The sequence below is a fragment of the Clarias gariepinus genome, chromosome 20 (assembly GCF_024256425.1).
Source record: "Clarias gariepinus isolate MV-2021 ecotype Netherlands chromosome 20, CGAR_prim_01v2, whole genome shotgun sequence".
In the NCBI taxonomy this organism is placed as follows: domain Eukaryota; kingdom Metazoa; phylum Chordata; class Actinopteri; order Siluriformes; family Clariidae; genus Clarias; species Clarias gariepinus.
This window is the reverse complement of record NC_071119.1, coordinates 4,295,001-4,307,206: the sequence shown is the minus strand read 5'-3', so window position 1 is coordinate 4,307,206 and position 12,206 is coordinate 4,295,001. Positions and strand designations below refer to the sequence as shown.

The window sequence follows — 12,206 nt, the reverse complement described above, 5'->3', positions numbered from 1 at the left end:
GGGGTTTTGAGACTGGCCTCTCTCGAGTCCAATAATATAAGTCACGAGTAATTTGTTTTTAGTATTGTTAGGTGTCATGTACAGTAATGGTCTACCAGTTATAGTGTAAAGGTCTACAAGTTATAGGGTAATGGCCTTTTAATTATAGTGTAATGGTCTACATGGTTTTGTGTAATGGTCTACCATTTATAGTGTAATGGTCTACCAGTTAGAGTGTAATGGTTTACCAGTTATAGTGTAATGGTCTACCAGTTATAAGGTAGTGGTCTACCAGTTATAGTGTAATGGTCTACCAGTTATAGTGTTATGGTTTACCAGTTATAGTGTAATGGTCTACCAGTTATAAGGTAATGGTCTTTCAATTATAGTGTAATGGTCTATAGGTTTTGTGTAATGATCTACCAGTTATAGTGTAATGATCTACCATTTATAGTGTAATGGTCTACCATTTATAGTGTAATGGTCTACAAGTTAGAGTGTAATGGTCTACCAGTTATAGTGTAATGGTCTACCAGTTACAAGGTAGTGGTCTACCAGTTATAGTGTAATGGTCTACCAGTTAGAGTGTAATGGTCTACCAGTTAGAGTGTAACGGTCTACCAGTTAGAGTGTAACGGTCTACCAGTTATTGTGTAATGGTCTACCAGTTATAGTGCAATGGTCTACCAGTTATAGTGTAATGATCTACCAGTTATAGTGTAATGGTCTACAAGTTATAGTGTAATGATCTACCAGTTATAGTGTAATGGTCTACCAGTTATAGTGTAATGGTCTTTCAATTATAGTGTAATGGTCTACATGGTTTCGTGTAATGGTCTACCAGTTATTGTGTGATGGTCTACCAGTGCTAGTGTTATGGTTTAAATGTTATCGTGTAATAGTCTTCCATTTATAGTGTAATGATCTACCAGACATTGTGTAATGGTCTACCAGGCATTGTGTATTGGTCTATCAGACTTTGTATAATGCTTTTCCAGTTATAGTGTAATGGTTTACCATTTAATAGTAATGGTCTACCATTTATAGTGTAATGGTTTTCGAGGTATAGTGTAATGGTCTACATGGTTTCGTGTAATGGTCTACCAGTTATTGTGTAATGGTCTAACAGACATTGTATAATGGTCTACATGTTGTCATGTAATGGTTTACATGTTATGCACATGATCCATTCATCATAATCTCAATGAGAAGCCCAAAAACCTAACTTCAGCAGTTGCATAACCTGACTTTAAACACATGCAAACTTCTCTGTGTGAATATTGACATTCAATTTGGACTTCCGTCACAGTTTCAGTGATTATCTATTTGCTTATACAGTGAGTAAACTTTTACTGTTTATCACTGAAGTCCACTCCCATGTCCATTCCCTTTAAAGTGTCTCAGTGCAGGCATCAGATACTGTGTGTGTGTGTGTGTGTTCTCCTGCTGATTCTCATCACAGAGCTGAGTGCGTGGTTTATTACAGCATAATAGAGATAAACTCCAGATGAGGCGGGTAACCGACTAATTAATAGTTTTTCTGCGATTACGATAAGATCTTGTATGATGTACAATCTTCTTAGTGACTGTGTGATGAAGCTTCTCGCACTATAATGGATTTTTCTCTTTTCTATTCTTTTTCATGTTAAAATTAATTTTATCGACAATTTTTTAACGCTGTCAGCACATAAACATGAAAAATAATCAAACTCAGATAATGTAGGATGGTGAACAAAAAACTTGTAACAGTTAGAAATGGTTTTTGTTCAACTCTGTTCAATCGCACAACACTGACCTCTAGTGTCAACTAGCATCTTTGCTAGCGATAGCAGGAATTTAAGAATGTATAATCTTGGGTTTGATGTACCAGGTATTTGCCCTACTCAGACAAATGATCCCTCCTTGGTTTAATCCCTTCTTTATGAAGTAAATAGTGACCTTACACTCTCAAGACGCACGAAACATTTACGTTTTCATTGATTTTATTTCTTGTGGTGGGGGAAATTCAACATATTTAACAAAAATGTCAAGACTTTAAAGCATTGGATTACATAAAGATGTAGACATACAGTATATGCAACACTCGGACAGACATTACAATGGATATAAAAAGTCAAAATGTCATTTTTTTTTGTCATGTCTTTTTCCAGCTTTGATGAGACCAAAAACCTGTACAACACGATTAAAAAGCAAACAGAAATCTTTTGGGGGGTTTAAAATAAAAAGATAAAATAATATGGTTGCATAAGTGCACACCCTTTTATAACTGGAGATGTTGTTGTGTTCGGAATTAAGCAATCAGTACACACCTGCTATCATTTAAAAAGTGCCTCTGATTTACCCCTAATAAGGTTCAGCTGTTAAAAGCTCTTTGTTAAAATGTATCAGTCAGGAGAAGGTTACAAAAGAATTTCCTGAATAGTCATCATCAATGGAGAAAATGTGGTGCAACAGTGATATTACCTCCAAAATTTATGAAAAGTTGAAAAGAAAACTGGTTTAAAGGAGCTGAAAGAATTTCTGGCAAGTACTGGCTGTGTAGTACATGTGACAGCAATCTTCCGTATCGTTCATACAGTATGTCTGGGCTATAGGGTAGGGTGAAGAAAGCCAGGATAAATCCAGGCCAGGTTAAATTTTGCAAAGACACACTTTAAAGTCTCTCAAAAGCACGAGGAAAAGGGTGTTATGGTATGAAAACTACACTGCACATCACAAAAAGAACACCCAGCCCACAGTGAAGCATGGTGGTGGCAGCATCGTGCATTGGCTCTGTTTTTTTTTTTTTTTCAGTATGGAACTGGAGCCTTAGTCAAGGTTGAGGGAATTATGAACAGCTCCAAAAACCAGTCAATATTGGCACAAAAACTTTAGGCTTGTGCTAGAAATCTGAAGATGAAGAGAAACTTCATCTTTCAGCATGACGACGACTCAAAGCATACATCCAAATCAATAAAACAATGGCTTCACCAGAAGTAAATTAACGTTTTGGAATGGCAAAGCCACAGCCTAGACCTAAATTGGATTGAAAGTCTGTAGGGTGACCTGAAGAGGAGATGAGGAGACTTTTTATATCCACTGTTAATATATTGATGGACAGTATAAAGACAAAAGGAAATGGTTTCATCTTGTTATATAACGGGTTGATTAGTACATTTGCTGTAGTCTCTCCGTGAGGTTTGTATCAGCTGTACGGAAAACACTGGAAAACACTTGGGTTGCATAAATATGGGGCAGTCTGGAATAGCATTTACGTACAAAATTTTTCCACTGCGACAATATCAGCTCCGACACTCAGGGTGTGTTCACCTTCGGTGAGGTAATGGAGGTGTTGGGAACTAAGTCTACACACTAGCGTTGATTATTTTCCTATAACAGCGTGTCTTGAATATCTGAAAAAGTGATACAAAGCACTGAAACTGGAGACTACGTATAGTATTCAATATAAACCTGCGGGTTAAGCTGCCGTTTTAGAAAACGAATAATGGCGAGAATTAAAAGATTGGTTGGTGTACATTATTATAAAGTGTTTATTATAAAGGAAAGCTGTCTCTTGTGTGTGTTTCGGGTAAGGATGGGTTTGTCTTTAAGAAGCGGAGCTGAGGTACATGTTGAGAGCCGGGGTGAAGATGAGGATGGTGCCGACTATGGATACGGTGAGGAAAACCCAGAGGAAGATCCGGTCAAGCACCTGAGCCACGAACTTCCAGTCCTGAACCACCTGAAAACACACATAATGACCGCATGCGTTAAATTAAAACAAGCAAATGCTGACTGTATCTTTAACATTTACAGTATTACAACAACATCTACAATTCCGATAAATATTTAAACCGTGCCTCTCTGATGAAATGCTCCTTCTTGATGTGTCTGGATATGTAGCGGACAGAACTGGTGGCTTTCTCCAGCATGGCCACCCAGGACTCGTCCTCCTTCCCTCCTGCGCTCTTCTTCATCCCTTTCTTCATCCCGTGCTTCAGCTCCGGACTCCGGTGTGGCTCCGTTTCGGCATAGAGGTAACGATCGGTGTGGCCGCGCATGCAAAGCATTTTGGGTAAGCTCTGCAGGAAGAGCCTTCTGACCCACGGCGCCATGGGGTGGTAGGTGGCCGAAGAGCGGTGATGCACATTGATGACGAAGACCGTGACGATGATGGAGAAGGTGACGAAGATCATGATAAAGAGCAGGTACTCGCCGATCAGCGGGATCACCTTGGACGAAGACGGGATGATCTCCTCAATGACCAGGAGGAAGACGGTGAGCGAGACGAGCACGGACGTGGACAGCGAGAGCTTTTCGCCTTCATCGGACGGGAGATAGAAAACCAGGACGGTCAGGAAGGACAGGCCGAGGCATGGGATGATCAAGAAGAGCGTGTAGAACAAAGGCAGTCGCTTTAGGATAAAAGAGTAGGTGACAAATGGATAGGAATAGATCCCATCACGACGGCTCCCTCTGCGCCCGCTGGCGTCCAGTATCTCCCATTCACCATTGTCGAAAAAGTCCTTACGGTCCACGAGGGGGTCCAGCAGAGTCAGGTCCACCATGGCGCCGTCGTACGTCCATGAACCGAACTTCATCGAACAGTTCTGGCGATCGAAGGGGAAGAACGTGACGTCCATGGTGCAAGAAGACTTGTAGCTGGCGGGAGGAGTCCATGTCACCGTACCGTCATATTTGACAATTGCTTTGGTCATCAGCGAGCCTTCGAATCGTCCATCAGCACTAAGGAGGGGAAAAAAGAGAGAAAGGAGTGAGCTCTGCAAAAAACATAGAAATGTCCATGGATTTCAGACACAATTTTATTTTTAAGCATCTGTCCTACATTTTAGATACATATCCAACCAATCAGAGCAAAGAGATGCTATTAAATTGTATTTTATGTGGTTGTTTGGCCTGCTTGGTTGGTTTCTTATTAGTCATGGTTTTCTTTGCTCTTTGCTTATAATATAGGATTATAAATGCGCAGTCCTGATTGGTCAGCTTGTGTTTGATTGATTAGCCTTTTTTGACTTGTCTGCTGAAGGTCAGAGGATTTTTATTTAACATAATTAATAAAATAATTTTTAAAAAGTTACGAGGCACATAGTGAGTCATAGCGAACAAAGATGTTACTTTTCATAGAGGACGATGTCAGGCAGCCAGATGTTCTCCGAGGGCACTCGGATGGACGTGATCCCACCGTAGTTCTCTGGGTTCCAGCTCAGCTTATAGTCTATCCACTCCTAAAAAACATAGAGCGAGAGGCGCACATTTACACAATGTCTTTAAAACAGCAAAGTCTTCAATGCATAAACAGAAGAAGCGTGTTTACCTGCCACAACCAGACGTTAGTAGTCATAAGCTGGTTCTTTTCATCCTAGAGGGAGAAACAGAAAGAGAGAGAGATAGAGAGAGAGCACATGAGTATTTAGGCACTGACGTCAAAATTTGTCCGCATATCAAAAACTGTCCTTAAAATCATGATTTTACTCTGTTTATCTTATTGGAAAGAAATAAGCGATGAAGACTAAGATCACCATCAGGATGTGCTGATGCGCTTTCACCACCAGCAGGAGCCAAAGAATTATAAAGTAACGTACAGTATAAGGCAATTTGTAGGTTATGTTATACAGTAATTCACAGTTTTGGTTATATTATAATTCCTCTTTAAATTACATTAGATATATAACTGCAAATCACAATTTAATTAATTTAGGTTCAATGTTCAAAGGGCGTCCAAATCAAAGTGGGACTTTTGATAACCGCCCAGTAGACAAAACAGAAGCCATGATCGGGCTGCCTGTCTGATTCATGTCTGAAGCACGTCTCTACTGTCCCAAACATGTGGAAATGGCTTGAAGCGAGGTTAGGACTGTATGGGCAATGTGGCAATAAGTCCCAGCAGAGTTCCTGTGTGTGCAAATGGTGTTAGGGAATAGTGCATACAGTTCCCACTGACAGATGCCTCTCTTCCCCTCTGGACAAGTTATCAGTCGATTTTCAATAATGCTCACAGGAACGACTGCAGTGGGCTCCGAGCAGAGGTGGAAGGTCACTGGTTACCGTCCTGGTACCGTCATGACGTAAATATTTCATGTATCTGCAAATGACTTAATACTGTACAAGATGATACTTTTTCCTTGTACTCTGTTACATCGTACAGCAAATATCTGTACTTTTACTTCACCACATTTCTGTATGGTGTTGCATCACCCAACTACAATCATGTATGTAGCATTTGAAGTGGGAATTTTGCCACTGGCTGACTATTATGCGTTATGCGTTACTATTATACGTATTAATAATTTACTAAAATCAACAGGTGTTTCAAACGAAAGGACCTGGTTGTCAAAAACAGTAGGTGCACAATCGGAAGGAGAAGGATTTTTTGCTATGAAAAAGGAAACTGTGAGCTAATATGTGTCCCATAATTTTGATCACTTACAGCGAGTACTTCTGTATTATCACTCAAGTAGACATTTAAATGGAGGATTTTTATTTTAACTTGAGTAATATGTGCCCTAAAGAATCTCAGCTTTTACTCAAGTGCAGGATTTGTAGACTTCGCGCAACACTCGGCCGGGATCGATGCAAGTCTCGTTTGGGTTTTACGCTTTGATTTACCGGAAATGTCTTCACAAGTCCCTGCTTGACTTGAACGCCGCTTGTAGATGACTGTAGATCTAAGAATGCAGACTGACGATAAGAACATGCTGGAGCGTAATAATCGTTGATGTGATTGTCAATGCCACAGATGGAACATGTGAACCGTGAGACACATGGAGCACGCCATGTTGGATGCCACTCTAAGAGGAAAATTTCCCTCCATCCCCCACCGAGTTACGACACGACATGACTGCATCAGAACGAGCGCTGTGAGAGCTGCTGCTGTTCAACAAACCTAATCGACAGGAACTGAGACTTTATCGGTGCCGGGGTTTAAACCTCATCAGAATATCCGCACACTGAACCGGACCCGAGGCTGTTAGTGCAGGAACGAGATCTCCAGCTCTCCATCGATTCAGCGCGTGTTAGTGCTCTAACATAATTCACTTCGCTCAGAACACGTTTCGTCAGTGTGCTCAGCTAAAAGGTTTTCCATCCATGGCCTTTTAGACTGTGCATGCGTGTGGGTTTGAATTTTAAATTATACACAAAGACGCAAATCTGTGCCCTTTTGTCCCTGGCTATAAACCATGCTTTCTAATTTATTGAATTAGTGTGTGTGTGTGTGTGAAAGAGAGAGAGTGAATGCATTTATACACGCTGTGTATCTTCACCTGTTACTTCTCACAATTTCGCCCCAAATCCATTACACACTTCGTCCTATCTTTTTTTTTTCTAAAAGGTTCTTTAAAGGTTCTGACTAAATCCATGTACACTTTTAATTGTCCTCGACATCTCTGTTCAAACCATCGCGCATGCACAAGATTATGGGATACCAAGCGCAACAAAGCATGGATGAAACACCTGCTGTGACGTTTCAGACGCTGAGTGTGTGTTTGTCTGTAAACAACACACTGTAATGATTTCCTCTCATATCCCGCCTGAACTAACAACGACTCTGCCTGTCAAACACAGAGCTGAAGGTAGCTGTTTTTAGGTTGTGTGTGTTGGGAGTGCACCCGTGTGTACGCAGTGAGTGTACACATCTGGAACACTTGTCAATGGTGTATTTGAGAAAGAGATGGATAGATAGAGAGAGAGAGAGAGAGAGAGAGAGAGAGGGGAAACTCTCACCACGTCCACCAGCTGTGAGATCTTGAGGCCGAAGCGGACGGTGATGGAGTCGTTGGCGTGCAGGACGGGTCTCACCCATTTCTGATAACCGTGAAAAAGTTTCCTCAGCAGCAAATCCTCCAGCTCGGCTAAAGACATCAACTCCTCTGACGCTGGAGCCAGAGAGAGAGAGAGAACATGTGAGACATGAATACTTTTAGAAAGAGAAAAATAAAGAGAAAGAGTGAGGGAGAGGTGGAAAGAAATCAACTTACGAAAATGGACAGCACTTGAGAAATGTGAGAAATAAGGGAGAGTATAGAGAGACAGAAAAAAACATTTAAGGGGCTAAAAAGTGTCAGAGAAAGCATCAAAGAAAAAAGGGTGATAGAAAAGAGATAAAGAGAAAGAAAGAAAGAAAGAGAGCGTGAGACAGAAAGGGACAGAGAAATGGTAGGAAAAAAAGCAAGTAGAGCGGCAGATGGTGATAGAAAGAATAAACATACAGAGATCAACAGACAGACAGCGAAAGAGGATAACAAGGCAGAAAAAAAATTAGCACAGGGAAGACTTTATTTTATTAACTTTATTTAAACCATTCATGCATTTACTCTTTAACCTGTTTACTTTCATTTTCTAAAAAAAAATTATACATAGAGACTAAAGGAAAGGCCAATCTGATACTGTATATACATGTGGACAGGGAAGAGAGAGAGAGAGAGGGGGGGGGGAACAGGAAGGGAAGAAAAAGAGAGAAGGAAGATTATCGGAGACTAAAAGAGATAGAGAGAGAGAGGAAGACAACATGTGAGACATGAATAGTTTTTGAAGGAGTGAAATAAAGAGGAGTGTGGGAGAAGTGGAAAGAAATCTACCAAAAGTAAATGGACAACACTTGAAAAGAAAACAAAAGAAATAATGTTGCAAGAGAGAAGATAGAGAAAGACTTTAAAAAGTGTCAGAGAAATGGCAAGCGAGACAGAGAGAGACGGAGAGAGAGAGGGAGGGATGGAGGGAGGGCACAAATCTTGAAGCTTGAAAGGAAGAGTAAACAAACAGTGATAACACATGAAGAAAGCAGGAAAGAAAACGGGAGACATGAGAAAGACAAAAGGGGAAAAGAGAGACGGAGAAAGTGGCAGCAAAATGGTAGGAGAAAGAGAGAGAGAAAGGAGCCAGATGGTGATAGGAAGAATAAACATATACAGAGATCAACAGACAGAAAGCAAAAGAGGGCAAAAAAGGCAGAGAAAAAAATACAATAGAAACAGGGAGGAAAGACAGAGAGATATAGATAATATAGGTACAGAGACCTTAAAGAAAAACAGAGAAAGAGAATTGCGGTAGGAATTTGGACAGGGGAAAAAAACGAGAATTAAAGGAAAGATAAGTGACAGAAAGTTAAATGTGAAAGAGACATAAAGATAAAATAACAGAGATTTTTATTTAAAGAAAGAGAGAGATTTTTATGTACAAATGAGACAGAAAGAGTGAAACCGTGAGAGATAAACAACCAGAGCGAGGTTAGCTGTTAGCATTAGAAATAAAGATGATAAACATTAAACAGAAACACCTCAGAAACCCCGTCAGATTGGCTTATGCTACCTACATTAGCCTCAGTAGTAAACTCTAAACATGTTAGCTAGCTGGCTAATGCCATTAAAACTCATTATAAAATCCTGCCAGATTAACTCCGCTCATGCTATCAACGCTAGTAAGTTATAAACATGTTAACTAGCTGGCTAATGTCCTTAAAACACATTATAAAATCCTGTCAGGTCAGCTCATGTTACCTATAATAGCTTTATGTTAGCTATGTTAGCTAGCTAATGTGCTCAGTAAAGACTTGGAATATTTATGAATATTATATCTTGTCAAGTCAGCTCGTGTTTGCTTCACATTAGCAGTAAACCCGTATTAGCTAGCTGCATAATGTTCTTAGAACTGATTTGGAATATTTATGTGTCTTTTCAGAAATCCTGTCAGGTTAGTTCATGTTAGCTGGCTTTTTCAGAAAAGATTAGAAAAATGTATAAGCATCATCCTGCCATGCTCTCAATAGTAGCCTCATGTTAACATTTATATATAGTCGATACACAATATATGATTGATAACACTTGTTTTTCCATTATACGCAAACGTGTAAATATTTGATTGGATAAGAATTTTTAAGATCCAAGCATCTGATTGGTCGGTTCCCAGGACGATGGAAAGTAATGGAGCGACAGCTGGTCCGGTCTCCTTCGAGCTCCGCGGCTGACTCATGATCACCTCAGACAAGAGCTCCCGGCATCGGCATCTCACACACACATACACACACACACACACAGTGAACTTCCCATACACAGATCGCATCATACAGTGAACTTCCTGTGACTCCTCATAATAAATTAAGGGAATGAACCAGACTTTTTCCTTCTCTTCGTTTTTTAATAAAAGTATAAGTGCAGACGACGGGAGCTCATTAAGCAGATGGCCTGAGCCCTGTTTTTAAAAAATTACAATTAAGGCATTGAGCTAAGTAACAACTACACATCGCAGAAAATCGACTGTTTTGTCCTCATCCGTCTGTAAGTACAGCAAGTATTAAACAGAACCAGGTCCAATGAAGGATTCACTGAATTCTAACAAGCACTGAGACCACGTCTGTCTACAAATTGAGGCCACATCCCTTATCTTATGGCTGGAAGGCAGAAAGGCCACGCCTCTTTTACTGGGACCTACATAATTATCTTGGGATTGACAGGCAGAGGCCATGACTCCCTCGATGGATGTGACAAACTAAGCCCACGCGTCTTATTCTGAACTGGCAGAGGTCGTGCCTCCTTCACTAGGACGGACAGATGATCTCTTATCTTGGAGCTGAGGCCACACCTCCTTCAGCAGAACTGACAAACTGAGGCCACAGCCCTTATTTTGGGACTGAGAAGCATACAGGCCACACCCCATTTACTGGGGCAAACTAAGGTCACACCTCTTACCATGGTGCTCAGAGGCATAGGGTCCACTCTCTCTTAAATGGGACAAACTGAGGCCATACTTCTTATCTTTAAACCAAGAGTTAGAGACCATGTCTCCTTCATTGGGTATGACAAACAAACAATACCCCTTATTTCATGACTGAGAAATATAGAGGCCACACCCCATTTACTAAGACAAACTGAAGCCACACCGACTCATCTTGGGTCTGACAGGCAGAGGACATGCCTCCTTCCCTGGCACTGAGGGCACGCCTCTTATCTTGGGACTAAGAACGAACGAGGCCATACTTCCTTCAATGGGAGCAACAAATTGAGGCCACACACCCCCATCATGGTGCTGAAAGGCATAGAGGCCACACCTCTTTTCATCGGGGTGACAAACTGAAGCCACACCGACTCATCTTGGGACGGACAGGCAGAGGTATGCCCTTACATTGGGACTAAGAAGCAAAGACCTACCTCCTTTACTGGGACAGACTCTTTATCTTGAAACTAAGAGGCATAAAAACCACACTTTATTCCACTGGAGTGACAAACTAAGGCCACACCCCTTATCATGGGGCTGAGAGGCATAGAGGCTATGCCCATTTAAAGTGACAAACTAAGGCCACGCCCCCTATATTGGTACTAAGAAGCAAAGAGGCCCCACCTCCTTCACTGGGGATAAAAAAGTGAAACATACCTGAGAGGTAAAGCCACACCCATTTAGTGGGATAAACTGAGACCAATGATAGGTAGAGACATGCCTCCTTCCCTGGTATAAACCAACTGAGACCACACTACCCTTACCATGGGACTGAGACGGACAGTACACAGGGGACGCCCCTTAAAGGGGACAAACTGAGGCCTCACCTCTTATCTTGGAGCGTGAAATATGGCGTGTAGGGGATACTTTTACTGGGATGGACAAATCAAAGCTAGACAGCTGTTTTGCTTGATTGCTCGATTTGAGAAAGATTCGACTTACTTGGTCTGTTACATACAAAGACACACACACACACACACACACACACACACACACACACATAGCCTAATTCCATAACAGGATAAATATGGACTCAGTCATCACAGACTGGCAGCATCCTCGCGTAAAAATTGATGTTCTACATTATGTGTGAGTGTGTGTTTGTTTGTGTGTGTGTGTTTGCACTTAACCGGTCGGGGAACTATGAGTGTGTTTATATCTGCATGCTGAATTGACATAGAGTACAAAATTGTGTCGATCGAAAGGGATCAAAAAGGCTGTGGCCTGCTCCGCACTCCGCCTAAAAGCTTAGAAAGAGGCAGAGAGATGGAGTGTTTGGCTCTCTGTCAGAGTAATCAGCTTTAGCAATCCCCACAGACCCTCACCATCCATTACAGCACACACACACACACACACACACACACACACACTCTATCTCTCTTTATCTCTCTCAACTCTGTCCATTTATCCTCCCCTCTTTTTGGCAAAGAGAGATAGAGAGAGAGCTGCTGTGACAAAATCGGGGACACCGTTGAGAAAAAGGCAATCTTACAGCAGTGGGGTTGATTTGTGTGTGTGTG

The 12,206-nt window shown here is 41.3% G+C and overlaps 1 protein-coding gene across 1 annotated transcript in view; it reads right to left on the bottom strand.

Moving 5' to 3' along the window:
• Positions 1 to 1,977: 1,977 nt before the first annotated feature.
• chrnb3a (cholinergic receptor nicotinic beta 3 subunit a) overlaps positions 1,978 to 12,206 on the bottom strand; it is a 12,729-nt gene continuing 2,500 nt past the window's right edge. Inside the window, exons 2-6 of the mRNA XM_053479385.1 lie at positions 7,702 to 7,853; positions 5,294 to 5,338; positions 5,095 to 5,204; positions 3,819 to 4,704; positions 1,978 to 3,700 (exon numbers count right to left, since the gene is read on the bottom strand). Of these exons, the coding sequence (XP_053335360.1) occupies positions 3,566 to 3,700; positions 3,819 to 4,704; positions 5,095 to 5,204; positions 5,294 to 5,338; positions 7,702 to 7,853 (1,328 nt within the window). The 3' untranslated portion in view covers positions 1,978 to 3,565. The remainder of the gene's footprint in view (positions 3,701 to 3,818; positions 4,705 to 5,094; positions 5,205 to 5,293; positions 5,339 to 7,701; positions 7,854 to 12,206) is intronic.